At 51.1% G+C, this 25,306-nt stretch overlaps 9 protein-coding genes across 9 annotated transcripts; 3 read left to right on the top strand and 6 right to left on the bottom strand.

The window, feature by feature from the left end:
- Nucleotides 1–1,796: 1,796 nt before the first annotated feature.
- Nucleotides 1,797–2,784, top strand: N7468_001243 (uncharacterized protein; the record flags this gene model as incomplete). The annotated part of the gene is made up of 4 exons (XM_058470540.1): nucleotides 1,797–1,895; nucleotides 1,945–2,084; nucleotides 2,147–2,609; nucleotides 2,665–2,784. The coding sequence occupies 4 exons, from the start codon at nucleotides 1,797–1,799 to the stop codon at nucleotides 2,782–2,784; spliced, it is 822 nt and encodes a 273-aa protein (XP_058333681.1).
- Nucleotides 2,785–4,216: 1,432 nt separating this feature from the next.
- On the bottom strand, nucleotides 4,217–6,203 carry N7468_001242 (putative GABA permease; the record flags this gene model as incomplete). The annotated part of the gene is made up of 8 exons (XM_058470539.1): nucleotides 4,217–4,696; nucleotides 4,762–5,091; nucleotides 5,146–5,543; nucleotides 5,605–5,687; nucleotides 5,744–5,833; nucleotides 5,896–5,919; nucleotides 5,979–6,049; nucleotides 6,102–6,203. The coding sequence occupies 8 exons, from the start codon at nucleotides 6,201–6,203 to the stop codon at nucleotides 4,217–4,219; spliced, it is 1,578 nt and encodes a 525-aa protein (XP_058333680.1).
- Nucleotides 6,204–6,854: 651 nt separating this feature from the next.
- On the bottom strand, nucleotides 6,855–8,095 carry N7468_001241 (uncharacterized protein; the record flags this gene model as incomplete). Its single annotated transcript, XM_058470538.1, has 3 exons — nucleotides 6,855–7,481; nucleotides 7,544–7,768; nucleotides 7,832–8,095. 3 exons carry the CDS (start codon nucleotides 8,093–8,095, stop codon nucleotides 6,855–6,857), a joined length of 1,116 nt encoding a protein of 371 aa, XP_058333679.1.
- A 3,177-nt stretch (nucleotides 8,096–11,272) lies between these two features.
- On the bottom strand, nucleotides 11,273–12,368 carry N7468_001240 (glycoside hydrolase family 16 protein; the record flags this gene model as incomplete). The annotated part of the gene is made up of 3 exons (XM_058470537.1): nucleotides 11,273–11,893; nucleotides 11,950–12,227; nucleotides 12,281–12,368. The coding sequence occupies 3 exons, from the start codon at nucleotides 12,366–12,368 to the stop codon at nucleotides 11,273–11,275; spliced, it is 987 nt and encodes a 328-aa protein (XP_058333678.1).
- A 1,255-nt stretch (nucleotides 12,369–13,623) lies between these two features.
- Nucleotides 13,624–15,207, bottom strand: N7468_001239 (alpha-hydroxy acid oxidase; the record flags this gene model as incomplete). Its single annotated transcript, XM_058470536.1, has 8 exons — nucleotides 13,624–13,699; nucleotides 13,761–13,837; nucleotides 13,891–14,144; nucleotides 14,205–14,279; nucleotides 14,333–14,500; nucleotides 14,570–14,907; nucleotides 14,968–15,058; nucleotides 15,114–15,207. 8 exons carry the CDS (start codon nucleotides 15,205–15,207, stop codon nucleotides 13,624–13,626), a joined length of 1,173 nt encoding a protein of 390 aa, XP_058333677.1.
- A 1,032-nt stretch (nucleotides 15,208–16,239) lies between these two features.
- On the top strand, nucleotides 16,240–17,329 carry N7468_001238 (ketopantoate reductase family protein; the record flags this gene model as incomplete). Its single annotated transcript, XM_058470535.1, has 2 exons — nucleotides 16,240–16,429; nucleotides 16,491–17,329. The coding sequence occupies 2 exons, from the start codon at nucleotides 16,240–16,242 to the stop codon at nucleotides 17,327–17,329; spliced, it is 1,029 nt and encodes a 342-aa protein (XP_058333676.1).
- Nucleotides 17,330–18,116: 787 nt separating this feature from the next.
- On the top strand, nucleotides 18,117–19,315 carry N7468_001237 (zinc-binding alcohol dehydrogenase family protein; the record flags this gene model as incomplete). Its single annotated transcript, XM_058470534.1, has 5 exons — nucleotides 18,117–18,263; nucleotides 18,319–18,440; nucleotides 18,503–18,824; nucleotides 18,946–19,048; nucleotides 19,104–19,315. The coding sequence occupies 5 exons, from the start codon at nucleotides 18,117–18,119 to the stop codon at nucleotides 19,313–19,315; spliced, it is 906 nt and encodes a 301-aa protein (XP_058333675.1).
- A 658-nt stretch (nucleotides 19,316–19,973) lies between these two features.
- On the bottom strand, nucleotides 19,974–20,995 carry N7468_001236 (lipase family protein; the record flags this gene model as incomplete). Its single annotated transcript, XM_058470533.1, has 3 exons — nucleotides 19,974–20,640; nucleotides 20,697–20,865; nucleotides 20,917–20,995. The coding sequence occupies 3 exons, from the start codon at nucleotides 20,993–20,995 to the stop codon at nucleotides 19,974–19,976; spliced, it is 915 nt and encodes a 304-aa protein (XP_058333674.1).
- A 1,419-nt stretch (nucleotides 20,996–22,414) lies between these two features.
- On the bottom strand, nucleotides 22,415–25,188 carry N7468_001235 (protein arginine N-methyltransferase; the record flags this gene model as incomplete). The annotated part of the gene is made up of 5 exons (XM_058470532.1): nucleotides 22,415–22,717; nucleotides 22,778–24,324; nucleotides 24,394–24,830; nucleotides 24,925–25,019; nucleotides 25,075–25,188. The coding sequence occupies 5 exons, from the start codon at nucleotides 25,186–25,188 to the stop codon at nucleotides 22,415–22,417; spliced, it is 2,496 nt and encodes an 831-aa protein (XP_058333673.1).
- Between the last annotated feature and the right edge of the window lie 118 nt (nucleotides 25,189–25,306).

The raw sequence follows: 25,306 nt of genomic DNA, 5'->3' as shown, positions 1-25,306 counted from the left end.
TGGCATAAGCCTAGCGTCATTCAATAAGAATCCAAGGGCTCTACACAACAAATCGTATCGTAGGACTCGACCCATACCGCTAGACTGAGCCTCTTACCCTGGCAGGGATCTAGAGATACTTGCTGTGCAATCTGAGGCCAGATCGAATCACAAGGTAGATCTCTGGTGGGGTAGATACTCGCTTACCAGTAGCGCCACGCTAAACTCCTGCGCCATCAGAAAATTTTGCGAGCCAATGGGCGGAGGCCGTAATGAAGTCCCCCGCCATAACTATCGAGGACCATGTGGGGGAGATGAATTGTGCTTGACCGTTGGTCTCGTCGATCGAGAAGCTAATCAGGGGCCACTGGAGTCTGGCCGGCAGCAATTCCAAATCACGAAGCTATACGGATGGCAGGAATTTCGCACTAAAGGTGAAGCATCCGTGGTTCTTTGGCCCCAAGCCATTTTACCGCGCTAAATCATCCTGCTAGCCAACACCTGCTCCCCCCCTTGTCGTTGAATCACACCTACTTCTTGATTGAGGGATGATCGACAAGACTCTTGACTCGCGTTTTGGGGCCTCAGCGTCACAGCGGCCAATCCAACGGCGGGTAGACCCTTGTCGCCTCCACCCAACTGTGCATTATCCAGGCTCACAATGTCTCCTGTTTGGGCCAGCCCTCGTAGTTTCAAGCCGCGGACGAGGGGATATCTGTCAAACGGGGCTCAGCCCAATCGCCCCCACAGCAGTGGTGCGAAGTTGGCAGCAAATGATAAAGCCCATAGTGCTATGTCGCGGATGCAGAAGGCCGTTTCCATGGCTCGGTGGCTCCCCTGGCTTTTTTGATCCTTTGTTCGGCCTGTGGACCTCCCAGCGGACCTGCGCGGCTGCAATAATACGAGTTACGACAAACGGCTCGCCCCGAAACAAGGAGCTGCGAGATCAATCTACACAGCCGGTCATGGAGACTTACAGTACAAACCTCGAAACCCGGCATCATCGCAGCGGTCCCACGGGGGATGGAGCAGACGTACTATCTAAAAGCCTCAGGTTGACGTGTGGGATGCGTGAGGGGAATCCCGCAAACACGATTTTCCCAATTGCTCCACCTTTTGTTGGCGGATTAAAGCTTGGGAGGTATGAAGCAGCCGCTTCGGGGGCCCGTGAATCCTGTCGATCAGTCGAACATGGAGAATCCCCACCATTTTGGGCTAGAAGCGCGAGGCGAAAAAATCGTACATTGAATCAAAAGAGTAATTTAAAAAAAAACCAACAAAGAAAAAGAAAAAAACACTGCAGATGGGGTCGGGGAAAACTGAACGCCCAAAATTCAAAAAGGAAAGAATAGAAAAAGAAAAAGAAAAGAAACAAATGCATTAACGTCATTGCCAGACCCATTTTTAAATTACACTTCCTTTCAACAGCCGATCCTTAATGATCCACGATCATCCCCGGGGGGATTTATATAGGTCCCTAGGCAAGGCCTCCAGGACTGGGGATTTTCTTCATGCCTTTTGGCTATTCTTCAACTACGGCAGATACGTTTTCACCCTCAGGTCCTCTGGTGACAAGACTTGGCATTATAAACTTGATACAAACCCCTCCCTCGTCCTCTCAAAAGCGAAAGAAAGATCCTCCCCGAATCGCATTGAGTACCTGCGGTCCACGATGTCTATGACTGTGTCTCAATATCCCCTTTCCCGCGACACCTCTCTACCTCCCTTTTCGGAACCCCAATACGTCTCGACTGTCGCTCCCATCATGACCGAAAAACGCCCCTCGAGAACCTTCTCACCCCGAGTCCGGCGTGAAGATGCCCCTGTCACCCTCATCGTTTACCGGTGAATACCGGGTGAGCAGAGCGAAGAAAGGAAAGCGGGTGCATGCCTGTGAGTGGCCTGGCTGTGAGAAGGTAAGTTTGGTCTTCCTACCGGAATTCATGAGCACCGGCTAACTTACAGGGCCAGGTCTTCACCAGAGCCGAACACCGAAGGCGGCATGAGTTGAGTCACAAGGCGAAGAAGAATTTCATGTGCGCCCACGAGAGCTGTGCGAAGAGCTTCCAACGCGCCGAGAACCTCGCCCAGCACATGACTCGACAGTAAGGCACACCCCCCAACGGGAACCATTTGCCCCATATACTAATCGATCTGCTTTCCGCAGTGGACCGAATCTTCCCGTCCAGATTGCACCTTCTAGACGCACCAAGTCAACATCCTCCGCTAGGAGTGCACGCAAGAGCGCGCGCACCCATCCCCAGAGTTCGCCTGTGGTGCCCGGGTACCAGTCGCCCACCTCAGAAACCAGTGCAGCAAACCCACAGGAAAACGAGAAGAGTCTTCTGAGCGGCGTCAGCGACCCCAACCAGCCATATGGAGCGTCCAACAACGACGCTTCTCTGTACAGCTACCCCATGGGAATGGAACCGGGACACTCGCACGAATCACTCTTCCCAACCGAATCCTGGGTTACCCAACTCCCAAGCGGATTTGAGGGCATGATCGAGGGCTACATGCGAAATGTCCTGAAGCCAGAGGCGTTCCTCATTCCAGTCCAGCCTGCAGAGCAGGGACCACCTTTCTGGAACTCAAATATCGACCCGACTTTATCACAGATAGACTCCTCTGTATGTATCCTTGATGAGGCTCTTCTCTGGTCGAGCAATCCTAACAGCCTCCCAGGCCTACCAAGCACCGGCTACTCCTTATTCGTGGACATCGGGGGCAGAGAGCCTGTCAGGCGCCTTCCAGACAGCCCCTCTAGTGCCCGAGGGCTCCCCGCGCGCCGAGCATAGCTCTTAAGTCCATGTATAGTCATGCATAGTCTTTACTATGCTTCGCCATGACTTTTCCCCATTTTGACGACTCTCCTTTCGATTCACCCTCGTTCTATATTCTTTCGTGATGCTTGATGTTTATCTTATACCATGGGAGAGGATTTTTGTTTTATGTTTGGAGCGTAGAGATGACGAGCATGCTGGATTTACAGGCTTACGATAGAATATCAAGCCGCATGGCCCTTCTGTAACTGACCAGTCTTCCCAAACGCCAATTGACTGCTTTTTTTTCCCCCGAAGACTCAAGAACCAAAGTCACCCTCCAAACCATGACCACCAGTACCACCAAAGCACACACCAAGAGGCCCCCCAATCCCTCACTGCCTTATCACAAGAACAATCCTAATTAACCACCCCTAAAGCAGCGGCACAAACCGCCTCTTGGCGTTCCGTCGGGACCAACTCTCCTACCGACCCCCCAAGCACGTCACCCAAGCCAAGCATGAACGGAATACCTTCCCTTCCGGAAACCCATCGTAGAACACCTTATCCACCTATCCCTAGCCGTGATCTGCCTCGCCCGAACCCGAATGATCGGCAGGCTGGCCCCTGGGAGCTCGCAAACGAAAGAGGATCCGGACCTGCACTAGTAATGGTAATGCATCTTTATGAACGGATGGGGGCGCCGGCTCTTCGGGGTAAACTTCGGCGGATTGCGCCCAGTCCCAATGGCGCGCAGGGGGTGCTTATCGCCCCCTGGGTTCCCCCTTTTGGGCTCGGAGCTCGGAGGGGGAAGAGAGAGAGGCCGGTCAGAGGCCAATGAGAGACGCGGGCACCGGACAGATTTATGCAAGGTGCGGAGCCACCGCGCATTTGGATTGAGACCTGATGGGGTTTCTGGTGTTTTTCCTCGAAGGAATTGCTATTTCTGGATAGCGCGGGGCGTACCTGGGTAGTGTTTCGGATCCTGAGAGGACTAGAGTTTTGCGTGGCCATGTGGCAAAGTTAAAATGGCACATGGCACCGGACTTCTTTGCGAGCAAGTGCCGAGGGAGTTAGTCTCGGGATTTGCACACGTTTGCGAGGGTTTGCATGTTGATTCGTGGGACTGGCAATGAGGAATTAGTGTTCTCGGATGCTCCCCCCCCCGTGACCTCGTGGTTGATAGTGGCAGTGTGACTCGGTAAGCTACGGATTTGAAGGTAACTTGAAGGGCTAGGAGAGCGATAGCCTGGAGGGTTAATCGTTTGGCTCCCTTTTAGCATTTTGGTATTTTCCAAGATGGGCTCGTAGAAATGAGGGCCGGGCACTATAGGGTTCCCATTACGATAGGTGTATCACTTGAAAAAGCAAGATATATTCGAATGCGTTTCTAATATGAGGAGCTTATATGTCAATACTAACATAGAATACACGGCATCTCGTCATGCCACTGGTGCGGACCCTCGGTGAATCATCTAGAAGACTTCCATCACTGGACCATTATAGATATGTCTGGCCCGAATCACGTAGTAAATGAGGCTGAGAAGAATCACCCCAAACGTTCCCACCACACTAAAGTTCATGGTGTTCACTGTGACCTGCCAGGAAGGCGGCCAGAAGCTGAAAAACACCGCAATGGTCATATATATGAGGGCAAAGGCGTTGATCAGGATGCCCCAGATGCCGGGGACATGGAATGGACCCCAGACTAGCGTGGCACCAGCGGTGTTGACGACGGCAGACTCGCCATTTGCCGTCTTGCTAATTCCACCGGTGCAGCGGCGGTAGAGCAGCAGGCCAGCAACTACCATGTATGACATGTACAGACCCGAAATGGACATGGCGACCAAGTCGTTGAAGGCGACGGCCGATCCGATGTTGATTAATGCCAAGAGACAGACAATGACAGTGGTCAACAGAACGGAGTACACTGGGACTGCGGTACCGCCGTGAACCTGAGTTATACCGTTAGTTTGATTTTCCCTTTTGCCTTTTTCCTGAGAGAGTTGGGATGACTGACCTGGCTCCAAATTCGCCATCCCGGAATCCCACGGTCGCGCGCGAAGGCCCACATCTGACGAGAAGAGGACGCCAACATACCCACCGAGGTTGTGATACCCATCGTCGTGACGATCGAGGCCATAACGGCGGTCCCTGCGACCGAGCCAGTGGCCTGGAGGAAGATTGCCATGAACGGGTACCCTGTCGGAGAGTTGATTGATTGCTGGATATTCCCCAAGCAGAAAAGCATGGCGATCAACATCCCGAATCCTAAACTGCCATTGATCAACACACTAAGCATCATCGATGTTGGAACCGCGACGGCCGCATTGGTGATCTCCTCGGACATCTGGATCTAAAGTCAGCAGAGGGAGGATTTCGACTATGAGCAGAATAGGCTTACATGAACTGCAGCGTCGCCACCAGCGAAGGCGAATACGCAACCCACCAAGCCCACGAAGAACGACAGCCCTTGCGTAGGGAATCCACCGAGATTCAAAAACTGTGTGAAGACTTCTTTCGCAGTGCCATGATCAGCCATGTACGTCAATGGAATCAAGATGGCGAAGAACCCCAGAACATGAAGGATCAGAATAAAGCCCTCAAACCGCGGCAACAACCGCCCGCCCACGCAGTTGATGCCGACAGCGAATAAAGCCACTGCCCAGAACAGCAAGGTTGCGTGCCAGTTGTGTGGGACATAGTCCTTCTGCGTGAGAATGATCAACCCTTGGATCAGACTCCCGCACAGATAGCAGGATGTGGCGTATGTTGCTTGCCATCCGATCACAGTAAGCCAGCCTGTTTTGAGATCCCTGTCAGTATTGCGATAGATTCGTTCGTATCTCCTTCGCGAGCATACCGGTCAAATAACTAACTAGCTTCATCCCAGACGGCGGGGCCAGCATGGAGCACCAGTGGTACTGCCCGCCCGAGGTGGGAGCCCTGTACAAATCAGTCTCCGGGTCCATCTTTCTAACATGAGGGTACAGCGGACATACATAGAAGCCAGTTCCGACAAGACGACAAACGTCGATGCCACACCCAACCAAACGAAGATGAAGCCATACACGGCTCCGGCCGGGCCACCGCTGCAAACTCATCAGCCCCGACACGTGGGGAACACGAGTAGAACGTGCTGGTCAAAACTTACTTTGAGTATGCTTGTAAGAACAGCCTTGCATTGCATATCGTCAGCCCAACGTTCCGCCCGCAGAGCCAAGTAGTTCTGCTCACACGACAATGCCTTCCCAAGTGATCAGAATCGTACAGCTGAACCCGAGCATGGACAGCAGACCAAAGTTGCGCTTATCTCCTGTCAGTACTTTTTTTCTGCCAGGACCTGAAGAAAGATCTCACTTTTAGAACAGGGCGTTTACCCATCCGCGCCAAGTTCTCATCATCGGCCTTGCTGGACTGACCCCCCAGCTCCTGCATACTGGTTGCTTCCATGTGCTTCATCTCGAACGGCGAACGAAGGCTGAAGAGATTGAGAGAATGAGAGACCGGAAGGTCATTAAGTCAAAAGTTGAGCTAGGTTACTTGAACTAGTTATCTTAGGTTTGATTCCCTTAGTCACTGCAGTCTCCGCTTTGCCGAGTTGGGGGTGTCGACCGTGGCATGTGCGCTAATGCAATGCAGGGATGTTGAAACGGAGCCCAATCTCGAGCGGCACAATATCCTCCAGTCTTCCGAGGGCGATACCCACGCTTGGTGCTGACTGGCCATCGGTTCATTTGAGTTTAATGTGGTTCTGCGTCTGAATTTTGGATCTGGGTTTTATCTGGTCTGCAGAAATCCGCGGAAAATTCTTTGTAACTCTAATCGTAAACTTCATTGTTTGGCTAGGGTTGCATTGTAACGCTGCCCGCCCAAATTTTTTCCCTATGGGGATGGTGCCATCAAATGAGAACATGGAATCTATTATACTTTCCACCTCAATATATATCGACTTCCCCACAGCAGTCCACAGCAGTCCACAGCAATCCACAGCAATCCACAGCAATCCAAACAAAAAAAAAAAAATTAGAAATAAAAAAAAAATCAAGATCAAAATTTCGCTCACAGCAACACCCGGGAAGAGCCTTGTACCGGTATTCTGCGTACGCCCGCTCAAATCCCCTCTCTCGACGATTCCGTAACCATCCACGATCGCGTCTCCTTAATCTGTGCCTGACTTACCTGGCTTTGCGCGTCGAAATCAGGGGAAGCGGTTACAAGAGCCCGATGGGCGTCAGGCATACTGACGAGCTCATGCGTTTCGCTTGCGTCACCGGTCCGCCCTCTCCGCGATTTATATGTGGTACCGTATGCATATGTGCGCGGGCGACTGTTGTAGCTGCTTCCTCCGAGGGCCATCCCCGAGGAGCGGAGGCTGTCGAGGAAGGGTTTGAACTGTGGGGCACAGGAGGTGATGATGCTCAGAGCCTGGACCATCTGGGTTGACACGGTCACGGTCCATGCGTCCCAGGAGGGATCGGTTGAGGAGCGAGATTGGTAGAAGTAGACCAGCTGGCAAATGATAGCGACGATCACACTGAGAGGAACAAAATGAGTTTTTGATAGTTCGCTGTCCAGATTTGATGGGAGGACATACACTATACGCAGGCCAAATACGCCAGTTAGGACGAGCTTTTTATTGGCGTCGGCTTGGACCCGTACGATGACAAGGAGGGCTTGTGCGACGATGCCGAGCTCGGACAGGATGTTGGTCACTGCGAGATATGTCCACCAGGCCACCTGCAGGGTATCAATCAGAATCTGCCACGGACTAGTTCTGCTCCTGGGTGGTCTTTCCATACCATATTGTAGCAATGGCCACCGATGTAGTTCCATGTCAGGGGCACGTGGCACTCGAAGGATGCTGCGATGATTCCTGAAACAGTCCACAGGCCGATGAAGATGGCCAGTGCCAGGGAGAAGCGGCGATCCAACGAGGCTGGTGACAGATGGCGGATGAAGAAGAGCATCGCAAGCTTGGAGCAACACATACTGGCGATGAACAATATACTGGCTGCGTATTGAGCCTATCGAAGGACACAGGCCATTAGCCATTCTTGTCGTTCATAGCGTTGGCAAATGGACTTTACCTTCATCATCTTGTCACGACTGCCGCTCGACAGTTTGCCCATATGCTGTCCGAGACCTTCGTTGGCCGCGACAGAGACCGCAATTGACTGGGCGATACATGTCACAACCGCACCGATACTGAAGAAATCGTCTGTTGTAAACTTGCGAAAGATCCAGATTTTCGTCCCGAGTCGAGTGAAGACGCTCAGAATGGACGTCACCAGCATAAACCACGTCAAGATATTGACGGCCGGGGTCCAAGTCTCGCGCAGCTCCGGTTTCATGATGAAGACTGGAGTTGGCGAAAAGAACTCACGAACTCTTTTACATCAGGATTCGGAGATATATCTACAGCTGATAAAGGTTGTGACGCGATTCAATATCCTTTCTACGGAGTAACCCTTACGATGATCCTATGGCTCACCCAAAAATTACGCCCAATCGATACAGATGCGTACGAATGGGTGCTCCTGCGCCAGGGATCCACTCGGTGGAACTTTGAGATCCCTGTTGCTTGGCGCATACCCCCCCCATGGTTGGATTAGTGCGGATGGGGACGGAATAAAGGGCAAACAAACTTTAACGTCCTGGAATAGCCGATAAACACTGGAGTTCGATCCCGCTTCTAGGGGGTTACGAACTAAGAGAACTTGCTTCTCTGGCATCCAGAAATTGAAATTGATTGCTTTGGTCGTGCTAGCCTCGGACGAACGTGATCGCTCCCACCCGTCGATCTCGGGGGGTTAGTGATGCGCCGATTTGCCGCGCTTGCCGGCCGAGCTCTCTAACTCTTTACTTATGTAGATAAACCCCCGTGAGACCGGGATTGTTTTAGCCTCGATTTTGAGTTTGCCTGCACTTACAAAATTTGAGACGCAGGCTTCGGTTGGTTCCGGGCCTCATGTTCTCGTCTCGGAACATGCTTGCCTGCGGAGCAAAAGCAAATAACGGCGAGAAGGCCGGGCTCGTGGAGGACGCAAAGACCAGTTTCGTGGGGCAAGGAACGAATAAATTGACTCCCAATCAACACATTCGAACTCAAAAGAGTAAACCGATAATTGCGGTGGTAGTCCCACCGCACAGCCGTTCGGTGGCTTTCTGACCCTGCCCCCTGCCGGGTCTCTACTAGCTGCAAGATCCACCTTGGTCGCCTGATGCAGGCCCCGATTTCTCCATAGCAGGACGGGATGGAGATGGGTAGCCATGAAGATGCATCTGCCAAGAAAGCAACGTTCGCCACGTTTTGCCTGCCAGTATCTGGGTCCCTGATTCGAAGGCTCGAAATAACTAGCATAGATCGACGCAAAGTTGGAAAACGCGTTCACAGCTACGTAAGCCACCGGCACGTTTAGCTTTGGGACCGAGGCAAAGATGTGGAAATCCAGGATAAGACGCCCCTAAATCAAGCGCAAATAGACATAATTAGAAAGGGGGACGTGTACCGCGCTGCCACATTCAAAGTCCCCCTACTGATGATGAGCCCGACGCTGCGGAACACCCACGGCCGCACGATATGAAGCGATTGCTCGCCCACTTGACCGCCGTGGAAAAAGTTGCAGCGGCTCGCTATCGCGGCAAAGATATATAGCGGCGCGAACAAAAGGAATGTCTTCGTCATCCCATGTCCAAGCGTGTTGAACTATGGTCGGGAAAAAGTTGGTGAAACAGGCAGCGGTATTGAGGCCGAGCTGCATCAATCAGATGATGCAGAGGGTAGGGTCGGTGACGGCTAGCTTGAGACCTTCAAATGCACTGCTCTTCGTCGGTCGCTTCAGCTTCTTCCGTGATGCGAGTAATAGCAAGGGTTCGCCCTTCGTCGGTGAGCGATTTTCTTGTAGCTGGATAGTCTGGCAAAATAGATATCGCCACAAAGGCTGTTGGAACTGTGTCAGAACCTTCGATAATGACTTCCAGGAGCTGGCCTTAGCCTAAACCAGACCCGGGAAAGCGAACCAAAAAGACAGTATACACACAACCATCTCCAAGACGGAAGTCCTGCCTTCCCATCCATTCCAGACAAGACCGCTACCAAGTAGTCCCAAATGTGCGGGCTATTTGGGCAGCAACTTTTGAAAGATCGGAGTGCGGGCAGTAAGTTCCTTTTTCGTATACCACGAAGGGAAGGGTAGCAAAAGCACCGGCTGTAGATTTGAGTGAGGGGGATATCGTGGCGGATCGACGGCTTTCACTAACGGAAAAAGATTACTTCGACAAAAGCCAGAATAGAATGCAGGACCAAAAGCCCAGAGTAGCTTTTTCCGGCACCGTGAAGCTGTTTACAAGGGCCCATGCACACATCACACCAGGCTAAAGAAGTGATGAGATTCGGGTATGGTAAAATAGGGGCGAAGGGTTTTTTCTTACCAGGGAGAGCGACGGCCTCATCTTGTTGAGAACCATTTTCATAGGAACATGAATCTCAATGCACCAGACAAAGAAGGGACCCATTTCCTTACCGCTTGCGTTGTCAATACGGGACGATTAGACGTTTCTCGCTGATTATGGTGTTGTACTGATTGCCATGGAGCTCTAGGTTTTCGAAAGATCCCAGTCGAGCAATCGTAATATTGTTCCGATCCAGATTTTTGAGAACATCTAAAAAAAAAAATCAGCAAACCGTTGTTGACGAGATTTTCAATTCCAGCAAAAAACCCCCCCCAGCAGAGCTTCTTACAGATTAGCATCATCAGCGGCAAAAGGAGTCGAGCTTGCTGACGAATTTCGTCTTCACCCTGTCTGGGTAATCCAATGCTGCTACCTCGCAAAGGGAGGCATCCTTCAGGCCCCTATCGAAATTCTCGATTTCTTCATGGTCTGGTTTGCCCATCGACTTCCTTTGTTGAGCCACGGTTCGGTTGCGTAAGTCTTCGGGCCGCGGAGCCAGGGGCTGATTTCGAGCCCTAATTCAACTTCTTAGAGAAACAGAGTCGAGGGGCATTGGGGCTCTAAATACTTTGAGGGGCCCCATATTCTCCATGTTTTCTCGGATCCCTCATCTCGCTCGGACCCCGGATTCTCCACTAAAGGGGTGAAGCGTGGGAGGACTGATTTTTGGGTAAGTTGGCGACATGGCGTCTTGGCAGCGCCGGCTATTTACCAGAACGAGGACTGGGACATGGACTACTTTGTATTTGGGGACACCATTTGGATACTATGACAGAATCAGATCATCCATTTGAAGAGAGCCCGATAATGGAACGGAGGGAAAGCCGGAAGCTGACATGTCGGCACGAAATCGATCTGATAGAAGGAACTTGACATTTCCGTGCATTAAATCCGTGGGTAAAATTAGATTCCAAGAGATGTGCGGGCCCGCTCGACCAATTAATTGATATGTACAAGGAACGACGGTGTAACTAATTCAAATTTCTCTCCTTGGAAGCCGGCTGCCTCCCCACCCGTCTCAAATCCTTCAGTCGCTTACAGCTGGAAGACTGCAGCACCGAAAGTGGTCAGGATAGTCAAAAGCACCGAGGAGTAAAGAGAGAAGATGAGGCAGACGCAGTGTTTCCACTGGTGCTGGCGGAGGCAGTAGCACCAGAGGTAGAAGCATTGGACTTCGAGGCATCAAACGAGGTCACCGAGCTGTTGATGTTGGAATTTGCGCTCTTGACAGAGACGCTGTTGCTGGGGAAGCCCTCGGTAGAGTTGGACAGCTTGATACTTGTGTAGGCACCGGTCTTGTCCGTGTAGGTGTATGAGGACGCCGGGTAGTAGTTGGTCACGTTCACCGATTCAACGTACATGGTGAAGGGAGCGGCAGAGTAATCGGTTACGCCTCCCGCCCACTCGATGGTACCCTCGCCGTTACTGGGATCGCCGCCAGCCCAGATACCGATCTTGATCCTGCAGGGGGTTTGGGGGTAGTTGTAGCCATCAACGGCGTCGTGGTAGTTCAGGGTACGGACCACCTCGCCATCGAGGAGCCAGTTGATACGAGAAGGAGTCCAGTCCAGACTGTAGGTGTGGAATTCGGTCTCAGGGTTGATAACGGGGACGGTTGTATCGCGGTCATAGGCCGTGGTGTTTCCCTTGCCGAAGTAATCAGTCTGAATAGAGGTGGGGTAAGTGCTGATTTGTTCCTGGAGACCATGTTAGACGGCTGTGGTGTTCAAATTGTGAGGGAAAGTGAACTTACCCAGTCAATCTCGTCCAGGTCATCAGACAGCAGCATGTACGTGCTAATGATACCAGTGCCAGCAGATGCCTTCATTTTGACATCGACATGGCCGAAGAAGATGTAGAATTCGCTGGCAATGGTTGGAGCCTGGCCTTCTTTGTTGATAGTGAATTTGGCTCCTTCAGTGGTCGTGGTCACCGGCGCAGCAGTGATATTCCAGTGCTCCAGGGCCGACGCGTCAGTGAAGTCACTGAAGTAAGACCACTGGGCAAGGCCCGTGTCTGCGGGGCAGGTTTCTTCGACATGGGATGAGAGTGCGTTTTTATGTCTCACTCGAGGCTTTACTTACTCTCAGTAGGATTGCAGCTGGTGTAGGTCTGCGCAGCGCTGAGCTGAGCAGCAGCCAGAATGGCCGCCGCTTCCAGGGAAAGCTTCATATTTCAGTATCGTTAGGCACAAGGCAGTATTTAAAAGTGCAATATTATGGTTCCGAAAAGTTGTGATAAAAAAGTTGAACAAAAAACAATGGGGAGACCTGGGGTTAAACGAGGGACTTGGGGGGTACGAATGGAATATGGAAGGAAAACGAGGCCAGGTTGGTTTTTTATTGTTTCTCCTGCATCTTCCCCCCCCCTGATTCATCCGTTCATGAGTACGCGATTGTGCCCACGTACGGTCCACCAAGCAGAATGGATCCGACGCTTTGAGTCCCCGAGGGCCATGATTGGTCTGTTTTGGCCATTGCGAGGAACCGAGTCGAACTAGCTCGATTTGTGGCGCCCTTGAGTACAGATGTTGTTATAATTAACCCTGCGGGACTCCACCGAAAAAGCTTGGTTTTGGTTGATGACGGCAGCGCTTGCGTGTGTTTGGCTCCCACTACGGCAGATCCGGCACGTCTAGCGAAGCCTACGTACGCCAGGATCCCTTTCCTGCCCTGAAGAGGCCAGCATCGAAGCTGAGAGAGCTTTGAGAGGTTTCTCACCAGGCAATCAAATTACGTCCCTGCTCCTGGATCCCGCTGTTTCGAAACCTCAAAGGTGTTGCAGGGATTGTTTCGCGCAGAAACACTCTCCCAAGACTTTTCTCCCGCTTCGCCAATCAAGTGCCGGCAAAGCTGTCAAGGCTCGCCGCGAAATCGTCGCGGATTAGATTAAAGGAGGCGTGCGAATCAACTACTTTTGTCTCTTCTAGGCAGCTCGTCAGGAAGTGTTCATAGAGGAATATGAGAGGAACGCGCTGAAGACCGCGCAATGGCAGTTGTGCCTCGGGTAACTGTGGGGTTGGAGATCGAGATCATCGTGAAAATCTGCAGAAACCGTCGGCCCTTTCCGAGGCGCCGATCTCTACCGTGTGGGGAGCATAAAACGAAGATGACCAGGCTTTCGAGACACTTTTGCCTTTTCCTTCCTTTTCTTTTCTTTTCTTCTCTTTTCTTCTTCTCTTTTCCTTTTCCAGGACTTGAACAAGTTTGCCACCGGTAGACTCAACCGTGGAAGCAACCCTTTTTTACGCGGCTTTGTTGAGAAGGCATACTACAGCTCCTGCTTCTTGGCTTTTTGACCCACCATCTATCGAAAGGACTAGGTGTATGCAATTCTAGATGCCACTTTCATGATAAATCTATGAAGAGACTCTCATGGGCTTATGTTACAGCGCGGAAGCTGCACATGCGGATGATCATACTCCCGTCTATAGCTTGGACAAGCGACCGTCGGGTTGCAAAAGCGAAATACTCTCGCTGGTGATCTCTGACACGTTTCGACAACTAGGATACGCGTGTATTAGCAGGACTGAGTCATGTTGGGGATAATGAGGGTAATACATACCCAGAAAGCGCCATGCATGTCCTGAATTCATCGTAAAGCAGATCGAGAGCCAGCTTGACCCCATCTGCTCCGTTGTACTTGGAATTATGGTCAGCAAAATATATGCCCGTCACGCCCAGAACAAACTTACCGCGAGCCCCCAAATAGCCGGTCGGCCGGCAAGGCAAAAATCAGCTCCCAGAGCCAAGGCTTTGAAAATATCTGTACCACGACGAATACCACCATCCACCGCGATCGGGATTTTGCCCTTTGCAACAGGGGCAACTTCCCGGAGAGCATCGAGTGACGAAGGGACACCGTCCAGCTGGCGGCCACCGTGGTTTGAGACGATGATGCCATCGAATCCGTGCTCGATCGCAAGCTTTGCATCTGCTGCAGTGTATACTGGAAAGGCACAGCCACTCAGTCTTCAAACTTGTACATTCTAGTCAGGGCTTTACTCACTTCCTTTGCCCCAAATCTGCATTTCGGTGTGCTTTCGGAAAAAAGGCATAAAATCAGGCCATTCAAGAGTCTCGTCTTGAGAAAGTTTAGTGCCGAAATTCTCATGGATTCGATATCATTGTGTTTACCGTAGGCCATTGTCTCGTCGCCATTTTCCAAATTAGTCACATCTACGCCTGGAAAAAGGTTGGCATATTCCATGCCCTGGGGGACTCCGAACTTGTTCCGGAATTCGTTCAGTCTCCGCCCCAGATGAGGGCAATCAAGGGTCACAAACAGTGCTTTGAAGCCAGCAGCTAATGAGGAAAGGGGCTGGTGAGTGTTTCAGTCTTGCATGACCGATCGAAAAAGTGTGCGGTGCTAACCTCCTGCACGCGTGATCATCTGGATCATCGCTGATTTGTTTCTGAGTAGACTCATTTGCATAACGTAAGGGTTCTCTTTGCCTTCGGCAATGACATCTTCGAGTCTAATTGTTGAGTAATTTGAAAGCGCCATCAGTGTGTCGGAGGCGGCGCATGCTTTGGACGTGGCAATTTCACCTTCAGGGTGGGCGAAGGTTTGCATTGCTGTAGGGGAAAAGCCAAACGGGAATTTGACCTTGGATCCCAGAATGTGAGCACTAGGATCCAGTTTTGAGAGATCACGCAGAACGCGCGGTCGGATCATGTACCGATCATACGCTGATTCGTTCCAGTGCAAGCTGTAAAAGATGCAAGTTAGGTTCGACAATATTTCACGCGTGGTGTCCCGCAGAACGAACGTGTTCAGATCCATGGCTCCCTCGTTGTAATACTCTGCCGAACCGGATGTCAGCTGGGTTGTCTCGAAGGGAATCCAGCCAGGGCAGATTGCTAGTTCGGATGGAGTCCTGGGACTGCAACAGTTTCAGGAAAGAGCTGAACCTACCTCTAGTTGTCTTGTCCATGTTTGCAGATCCATGTACAGCGAGGTCCCTGATGCTATAAACGTGTTGGTCGAGGGTTCTCCCGCGGTTGGCCATTGTAGCACAATCGAATCGAGGGCCAACTGAGATTGGGTTAATTGTGAGGAATTCAGCGGGGACTGTGTGATATACTACTAGTTATTAGATCAGTATATCTTATCTGAGTCCCTGACCTTCGACCCAAAGAAAGACAGTATGGATTACGCTAAATGTAGATAAGCTGGTGGCTTACCGGCTCGTCGTTCTATTCCGAAGGACTCGAAATGCTCGAGATATCTGCCAGCCCATAAATCAAAAGAAAGCGGGGTAGTGTATGGATCACAGACAGGAAATGCACGGTTTCTCAGTACTGGTTTTGGATTGGCCGGAATATCTCCAGTATCATCCTCAAGGCCTGCAACTGCAAATCAGCAGTGCGTTTAGTGAGCAGGGCAAGTCTAACCGTCGGTCTGGCCTGCCGAATACAGAAAAATACAGAACGGGAAGGCATTCCCCAAAGCTTCAACTTGAGGACAAGCAAGTATCATAACATAACATGACTGCCACTAGTGCGTTCCACGCCCGATACTTACGTGCAGCAGACCGAGTCTCGCATGTGTTTCGTTTCCTTTCCGAAACTGCCTGTGGGGAGAGATTGCTACAAGGCCCAAAGCAACAGTGATGTTGACTTGAGATGTTAAAAATACAGATAAGAAGCTTTGAACTCTTTTTTTAACTTGGTGATCCATGTAGATTGTATACTTATAACGGATTTGCAAATAGCAAGCAGCACAGAGCCCTCTACGAGTTTAATCAGTGAATCTATGCTGAGTCTAACACCCACAATTCCTTGGCTAGATTAATGGGCGAGTTTCAAACTTGGACAACCGAGAGGCGGAATACAAACACGATAGCAAAAGAGATTTTCATTCAGGAAGGCATGTCCGAGATGCATAACTGGAACGTCTACTTTTTCTTTCCGGCATGAGAGAGCGGGGCCCCGCTGGTGATAGCGATAAGCGCAGGAGGGGTTAAGAGGGGTTTAACTAGAGTCTATATGGAAGCCCTTGTTTCTCTAGCTTAGCAGCTATTCAAGCTTCGGCTTTCAATATGGCTAAAACCAGAGTTCTCGTGGTTGGGACCGGAGGGATTGGGACGATCTCGTCGTATTCTTTGGAGAAAAGCGGCACCGCGGAAGTAACTGCCGTTATGCGCTCCAACTACGATGCGGCGCAACAGAATGGAATCGATATCGACTCTGTCCAATTCGGCCAGATCAAGGGGTGGAGACCAACAGCGAGTGAGCAAATCCTGGAGATAACAAAGTCGAAAGGACTTGGCTAATCGACATCCCCCAACAGTTACGAATTCAATCCCTGATGTTTCGTCCGGAACAGTTCCTCCCTTCGACTACATCCTCGTTACGACCAAGAATATTCCAGACTATCCCCCAGTTGTGTCAGATATCATTGCCCCAGCGGTAACTCCCGGCAAATCAGCTATTATTCTTTCGCAGAACGGCATCAATATCGAGAAGCCCTTGATTTCTCGGTTCCCCACCAATCCTATCATTAGCGCAGTTGTCTACACAGGCGCGACTGAAACAGCTCCCGCCAAGATCTACCATGATGCCAATGACTGCCAGAAGATCGGTGCCTATGCCAGCCCACAAGTCCCGGTCGAAGTGGCTGAGGAGGCAGCCAAGAAATTCGTCCAAATCTACAACCCGGACGGAAAGCTCGACGTGATTTACTCCCCAGACGTGGCCAAGGCTCGGTGGCGCAAGATCGCCTACAATGCTTCCATGAACCCGGTTGCAGCTATTCTGCGCATGGATACCCGCCGAATCCGACAGAGCCAGCATGTCGCAGAGGACCTGATCTTGCCTATCATCCACGAAATCCGCGCTATTGCTGAAGCGAGTGGAGTCACGCTCGAGCCTGATCTAGTGCATGCGGTCATTCACCAGGATCCGAACTCTTGCGAGTTCAAGCCAAGTATGTGCCAGGATTACGAGAAAGGCAATCTTATGGAGGTTGAGAACATTATTGGGGAGCCTCTGCGCGAAGCGGAGAAGCTCAACGTATCAACGCCAACTCTAAGGACTATTTACGGGATTATGAAAGGGCTTCAACTCCGCGTCAAGGAAGCTAAAGGTCTTTGGGAGCCCACGTGGCAACCCGGGAACCCGTTCGAATAGATGGAGTACAAAATCGTACATGGAATGCATTACAGCTTTTTCTCGCGACGGATTTTGTCAATATCTCACGCGCACTTGTAGATTGAGAGTATTGTATGAAGCTATCACGTACTAAGAATAGTTCGTCATGCATCCAGCTGATGTAAAATCCACGGACGCTACGTGATACTGCCAAGGATCATGTATCTCCTTTTCACGTTAAAAGCAATACGCCAAGCCTGTATCTGTTTTAGGGATTTGACTTTCCTTCGCCGTCGTTGCTCCAGCCAATCCGCTCTCAACTTTCATGTCACATTTTCCACTTTTCTGCTGCCATCTACGACGGGCGTGGCCTTTCCACCGAGCCCACTTCAGAGCAGATCCTTACGAATGCTATCCATTGCCATGAATCCTTTCTTCTTCCTTGTTTCTTTGGCCGTTCTCACGAATTGTCAACATGCCACGTGACTATTCATGTACACACTGCTGATAAATCCATAAGCGGCTCATCCAATGGTGCGTAAATTTGATAGCCTTATTTCCAAGACACAACCTTCCAATGATCCTTCAAGGCTCCAAGGTCCATGCTGGACGCCTTAGCAATAAAGTCCCCGCATGCCCGTATTTCGCACAAAGAACCAGTAGTTAGAGGAACTAAAGAGGCTAAGGTGCTCACGGCTGTTGTATTTCTAAGCATTTGAAATCATAATTGACTGATTCGTGAGGGTAACCCATAGCTCAGCACTATAAAGAGCCTCGTTGAACTAGATACCAGTCTAATTCCATTTATCCACCTCAGTTTCCAACCATGACTTCCTTCGAAAACCAAGCTGCATTGCAAATAGAAGCCAAGGCCCGGCCTTTCAAGGTCGGGCCTGGGCCCGTTCCCAACCCCTCGGAAGATGAAGTCGTCATCAAGGTAGCATATGTTGCTATCAACCCGGTGGATCATATAGTAGGATTTGCCCGTTGACCTGGATATATACCCCCTGCTGATCCTGATGCTATAGGTCCAAGCTACCCCTATCTTTGAATACCCATATCCTTATGTCTTGGGGACCGATGTTGCAGGAACCGTTGCTCAGCTGGGCTCTAACGTGACCAGATTCAAGTTGGGACAAAGAGTGATTGGGTAAAACTCTCGAACCATGCGCTTCTCTTTTTCGAGGAAAGCTTACCTGACCCTCGTTATAGCCACTGCGATGGGCTACTCACCAAAAAACCGACAAACAATGCGTTCCAGGCCTACAGCACCTGTCGGGAGGTTTTGATGGCCGAAGTCCCCGATTCGCTTCCTCTGGCGAACGCTGCCGTTCTGCCCCTCGGATTCTCCACAGCTGCAAGTGGACTCTACATTAACTTGAAGCTTCCATTGCCCTCGTTGGATCCCAAGCCGACTGGGAAGAAGATTCTCATTTGGGGCGGTAGCTCTTCCGTTGGAAGCTCTACTATTCAGCTCGCAGTCGCATCTGGCTTGGAAGTCCTGACGACTGCAAGCCCTGCAAACCACGAATATGTGAAAAGCCTGGGAGCGTCTCATTTTCGACCATAGAGATCCCGAGGCCGTGCCGAAAATCAAAGCTATTCTGAGACCAGGAGATGTGGTTTACGATTGCATTAGCACTGCTGACACCCAGGCTAAATGTAACGACATCTTCGCCCATATCGGTGGTCGGGGTTCTCTGCCTCTCGTCCTGCCACCGCAAGGCACCTTTGCTGAAAATGTGGTGCCAGAATATGGTAGGTAACCGATCCACTGGACTGACAAGACATGCCGATGCTGATAGTCTGAAAGTCAATGGCTTGGCCCCTGGTATGACCCACCCAGAGATTGGTGACGGGACTTGGCGTAAGTTCCTCGGCCAAGCTCTCGCTGCAGGGAAGTTCCAGGCAAAGCCTGATCCGAAAGTCATTACTGGCGGTCTGGAGAAGATCCAGGAGGGTGTGGATCTCCTGAAGAAGGGTGTCTCAGCCACGAAGATTGTCGTTGAGATCTCGAAGGAATGAGAAGACGGCACGTTGCCGTCTTACCCTCTCCTCTAGAAACTGAGACTAGCCGCCCGCCTAGGGGGCGGGGAAATCTGTCACGACACGCTTTGCTCTAGTTACGAAGACGCCTACCGAATCGCGGCGAGGTGTTCGAAGGAGACTCGGTGCTCGGACTTTTACAATCGTCGCATAGTTCGAAGGGCTATCGCACTGCGTACTATATAGATATCGAACCCACCTGATAGCTTGGTAAACACTCACGGCATATGTAAAAGAATCGCAAAGGGAACCGAAGAGTTCCCCGGCGATGAATTTGATTACCCTGCTACCATTGAGTTATCGCACCACGAATTTCACAGTAGTATTGGCCTTTCGGAGTCATATGCTACCCTATTCGAGCCTATCGTAGAAGAGCCTTCACAGGATCTTTACGTATTTGCTCTTCGCAATTCTAACTTATAGGCTAAGTTAGCGTATCCCAACAGAGGCGCTTCGAAAAGAAAAGATCATCGTTGTATTTGCCGAGTTCATTAACTCTATCTGCGAAGGCCAAAAGACTATGTATAATAGAAATTAGTAGCAATACTAATGCGACCGGTGAACATATATCCAAGAAAGCAATTCCAAAACGGGTATCAACATAATAGCCCCTCTATTGGTTCTCCAGGTGAGCTGATCAGACTCTCCAAGGAGTACCGGGAGGAATGCACGCATCAGCCTTCTCAAAATACCAGTGGTGATCGTCAAAGTCGGAAAGAGAAGGAAAGCCAGTCCCAGTGTTGCCGTCGAAGTTGACCTCGCCATCAAGGACCTTAACATCAGCGGTAGTCACAGTCACATTGTTTCCAGATGTGATCCAGTATTCAGGGCTAACGTGCACGTATCCCATGGAAAGAAGAGGCAACTTGGGGACCGGGTCCTTGGTGTGGGTGAAACGGTAGTTCTTGCCCTGGGCAGTAATAACTTTTGCCAACGCCAGATTTGCAACACGAGGAGCGGCAAATGCATACAGAGTTGCCTCAAGATGTCCGTGGATACGAAGGTCTGCGGCAGCCAGTGTAGCGACGGCAGCGCCCAAGCTGTGGCCCACAACAAACAGCTCGTAGTCAGGGTGGGCGGCGACGGCCTCATGGATGATTTGTGTCACCGGCTCGCGGACTACATCCCATGAGTTCCAGAAACCGAATTCAGCTTCACAGCCCTCGCAAAGGCCGGGGTCGGTGTATGGGAATTCAACATCACTGATCCAGTTGCGAACAGAGTACGAACCGCGGATGGAGAGGATAATTGCTTTATTTGTGTCATCGCGAGCGACGAATCCAGATGTATCGGTGAGAGTAGAGCTGTCCCAGTCAGTTTATGGGCAACGTTTGAATAGGAAAGATGGGTGGAGAATTACTTGGAGAAGTCGTAAAGAATGGTGGCTCCAGATGCCTCTACTTGAGGGCAGTTACCAACCGCGCACTTCAACTCGGATCCAGCCTGGCCAGCGTAGTTGACCTCGCAGTAGGCAGCTGCGGCGTATTGTACCCAGAACTTGAACTGGGTCAGCTCACCAGCAGGAATATCTGGAAAGTCGTTAGCACCATGTCTTCAGGCAGTATAAGAAAGTCTCTTACCCCGAGTCCGCAGGCTGCTAGGGATGGCGGAGCCGATAGCAGTAACTGCAAACAGGACACCAGTGATTATCGAATACATATTGGATGGGTGTGGGGGTATAATCTTGAGGAGACCGCAACTCCAGAAGACAGGCCCATCTATCTCACGGGTCTTTATATCGGGCCATCAGATAGCAAAAATGGCCCTTCCATTCCTGCCTATGCCGACTGTCTCGAATCGGGTCCATCGGAGTCAAAGCTCTCCAGCCGCGTGATGTGGAAGAATTCTTGCGAACTGTCGATCAATTACTCGTTCCGGGTGGGATAGCCTAGGCACAACGGGCGCTTTCCCATTCTCATATCTGTATCCTGCAGATCGTGGCCCTATTCTGCGCTTCTCCAATCCCGACAGAGTCCCTTGGGACCCGTCTGCCCAGATATCGGGAACAGGCCACGGACTGGAATGGGGGCCGGGGGCACGGGTATCTTACTGCTTCCGGGCGCGTCCGCGGAGTCCAACTGAGGAAACGCAAATGGGTCTTGAAGGTTCAGGGAAGAATGGGTCTCTGTGCCTTTCCCGAGGTCCCATCCTTTAGGCAAAGAAGAACAGAAGCACATGCCTGTCGCAGGAGAAGTAGTTATGGCCATGTCAGCAGGATTCTGGTGGGCAAGCCAAGGAAACTCGAAAGGCCTGAGATGGGATAGGTTCTGGGGTTCCCGACATGTCAAACGTGTTTAGAGCAGAAATCGCATACAACGGCTAGCTGGAAAACCCATAGTATCACAAATCTTCCACAACGTGATATTGCATGTCAACCACGCTGCTTCAGACCCGAAGGGCTATGGCGTTCCTGCATTGTGCCTTGTTTATCCTTGATTATCCTTTGGCGCTGCAGATCGGGCGCCACTAAACTCTATCGTGCAGGAACTCCTCTCCATCCACCAATCAGAAGGCCCGTTCAGTCTCAGCCTCGTGGAAAATCGGCCGCCCAGTGTCTCGCCAAACGGTCGGATCTATGAACCCCATCCGTAGTTTTCTTCAGGTCAAAAGCATTCAAGGTGGTACTTTGGGGAACTTGGAGAAAATAAGAAGACCAACCGGACATGCCGCGGTGCTCTGCCTTGAACGGCGTATGGGTATGACTTCCTGGTTTACCAAGGCCCACGTCTATGCCCGGGCGATCCACTCATAGTTGATCCGAGGTCCATTCCAATGAACGTGAAAATGGGTCTTAATTTGCAGCTCCATAATAACCGTTACGGCGGAAACGCCATGTGCCGATCGTCTTTCTACATCAGGTTATTTCCGATACTCAATTCGAATGCTTAGAACGGCCTATAATTAACTATTGTGTAGATACGGCAGCAGGCGGATACCGCTGTCTGTGGAATCCCCTAGAGCATCGAACTCACTCTGTTAGGTGGTCGGTCATTGTGACAGAACTCATTGCTATGAAGAGCCCTGATATTAATAATGCACATTTTCTTTCGGGCTGCTTTGTCCAAGATTCGATCGTCATCACATCAGGCACCCCTCCTTAATGCTGGAGTGTAAATCGCTCAATCCCACCCGCACCCGACGGTACCTTGGCTTGACACCATCGTCGACCTGCTCCTTCGGCCCAGCCTTGCTTCGAACGCTGTCCACGCTTGGAGAGCCCGGCCTAACCCCGCCAGTCGGACTGGGCAGTTTCATGGTAGGCGTCGCAATTCGTTCCAAACTAAACACCTCGACCATCCACTCATACCAAATCTTTCGGTTATCGGTCTGGCGATACATTGTAATCACAATCTCTCCATTGTCTGGGACATTCAAAGGAGTCTGTAGGGAATGTTAGTACTGGACAGGTAGTATCACTTGGGACTTAGAGAGAGCGCTTACCTTTAATGGGAAGTAGATAGGGAACCAGCTTATCATGCTGGCACTTTTCGCGTCCATGGTCACTGGGTTAGTTGAAAGCTCAACATCGCCATACAAAACCGTCTCAAAGTAACCAGCAATGCCGTGGCAAACACCCCGGTGCCGCACAGGAAACTCAAGGCGAGTTTGGCGAACATTGTGTGAATTCGAAACGGTCGACTGACTTTGAGGCTGGGAGGGAATATTTGGGTTCGGATGAGAGAACGACCACGCAGTTTGGACAAAAGGAGTTGCAAATTCCGTAGCAGGTGTGGTCCCAGATGGCATCGATGAACGGTTTGCGTTATTTTGAGCTGCTGGATCGACCTCGGAAGGGGGATTCCGAGAGGACAGGTAGTCGACAGCATGGAGCATAACTACGTAAGGTGTTTCAGGCGCTGTTGGATTGGACACGCTTTGGAGCGAGATATCCGCGTGCAGCTTCGGGGCCGAGATTGGGGTGAGATGGGCCGAGTATGAGGCTGGAATGGAGATACCGTGAACAGGGTTGATGAGGTGATTCACGCCATCTAGACACTCCGGTGACAGCTCGTTATCGGCAAAGGATCCAAGAAGTTCCGACACCACGATATCCACATGTGTGTGCGTGAGTCCAGATGCTGTAGGGTCAATGAGATCAGATGCTCGGCCTGGGTCATTTTCGCTCTTTTTGGGAGTGTAGAGAAGGGAGTCCTCGATACCCAGGGATCCTCCGATCGGTTCATTGGTCTCTTCCGGGGCGCTTTTGCGCACCCGAGGACCTTTCCAGCTTCGCATATCTGATTGGACAAGATTAACTTTACCATGCCAGATCGTCTCGTTGTGACGCTGCAGGAGAACAAATGCGTTTTGATTCTTCTCAACAGCCCACATGTCTATCTCAACGCCGGCTTTGGCACTAGCCTTGAGGGCCCGCGTCACAAGAGGCCCACGACCGGCACCGACGACCGCAAGGACGACCTTTCCATCGGGGTGTGATGTTGGCTTCTTTTGATCCGCCCAGTCTCTGAGGGCCTTTTCAATTGCACGCTCATACCACTCGTACTTAATAGGGTCTTTCTCAAATACCTCATACGTGATGCTCTCCAGGTTGACGGTGAGTGGCTGTAGCGGGGCCTGAAGATAATCCTGATACCCTGTCCCAAATCTCTCTATCGGTGTGCGAGGGGGTTGTCGGTTCTGGAGGTTTCGCAAATATGAAAGGTGAGGGGTAGGGTCATGGTGCTTTTTCGTGGATCCCACGACTTGCGACAGGCTGGGATATTCGGTTCCAGAAAGAGGAGATTGGGGGGCGTCGGCATCGTCCGTGTCAATGCCAGGGACTGGGCCAACGTCACAGAGAAGAATCCACGGTGGAGTACGAAGACGCATCAACTTTGCAATCAGAGCCTGATGACCCTTCGACAGAACAGGGAATCCTTTCTGGTTCTTGAGGAAACACGCAGCAGCTATCGTGAGAAGGTGTACTGGTTCTGAATGCCATCGCGACTGGACAGATAGGGGCGGGAGTCTACTCGGCATGGATAGAGCTAATGACTGCAGTTAGTCTCTCGCCCCAAGGAAACAGTACGATGCCTGCGAATCAACGGATCACGTACCAACAAATAACCGAGTATGGTATTTGCAAACCTTGCGAATCAGGTCCCAAGCATCCCAAGTTCCGAAAAGATCGACTTTCGGAAGAGCTCCATCAATTGGTAGCAAGAACTCCCCCCGGGCCAGCGGGGCAAGATCACCCACCGTGTCGACTTCGAGTTCGGGATTGTTCACCATAGGCAGCCAGATATGGAATTGAATATATGGTCCAAGGCTAATTGCATCTTGGATAGCGCGCGCATAGTAAATGACCCCCTCAGAGTGCATGTCGCCATGGTGCAATTTAGGGCCCGGTAGGAGCAAATATCCGATCCCGCAGAACGCAGCATAGGCTACCTCAAGCATCAAGACCTGCCTGGACAAGTCCGCAATGAGAGGATCTGGTGAACAGAGGTCAATCCAGCTGCTAGTGATTCCGACTAGCTGGCTAGTTGCCTCGCTGGGAGTAAGGTGCGAATCCGATTTCGTCAGCGGGGGGGATGACCAACGGCCTTGTGTTGGCCGTCGTGCCCATCGTACCGATGGAATCATACTCTGGAGACTGCAATGTAGAGAGATACGAAGACAAGAGCCCGAGCACGCGAGAATGGAAGTGTTGATTCGTTATGGGAGCTGTCAGCATATCATACTATAATGTATGTTAGTTTGCGACCAAAATGTATAGAAAAGATAGATTCACGCACATTACTTTCATGAGCTATCCGTACCACCTGAGAGGTAATAGGGAGAGAGCGACTTGTCTCATGGTTCCCAATGCAGAAGCTAGGCGCCCCCTCGTCGGAGCCGTAGCTTTCCATATTTGACGGGTAACTATTTTTTTGTGCCTGGCGCGTGGAGAAAGGAGGGGCGAAGAGTAGAAAGCCGAGGAAATGGCCCGTGGGGGAACGAAAGATATATTGGGGCTTGGGACAGCAG

The sequence above is a fragment of the Penicillium chermesinum genome, assembly GCF_028974085.1.
Source record: "Penicillium chermesinum strain IBT 19713 chromosome Unknown utg000002l:1.0-5270490.0:1.0-5274688.0, whole genome shotgun sequence".
Lineage (NCBI taxonomy): Eukaryota > Fungi > Ascomycota > Eurotiomycetes > Eurotiales > Aspergillaceae > Penicillium > Penicillium chermesinum.
The sequence above is the reverse complement of the archived record's forward strand: the minus strand, read 5'-3'. Positions and strand labels throughout refer to the sequence as shown.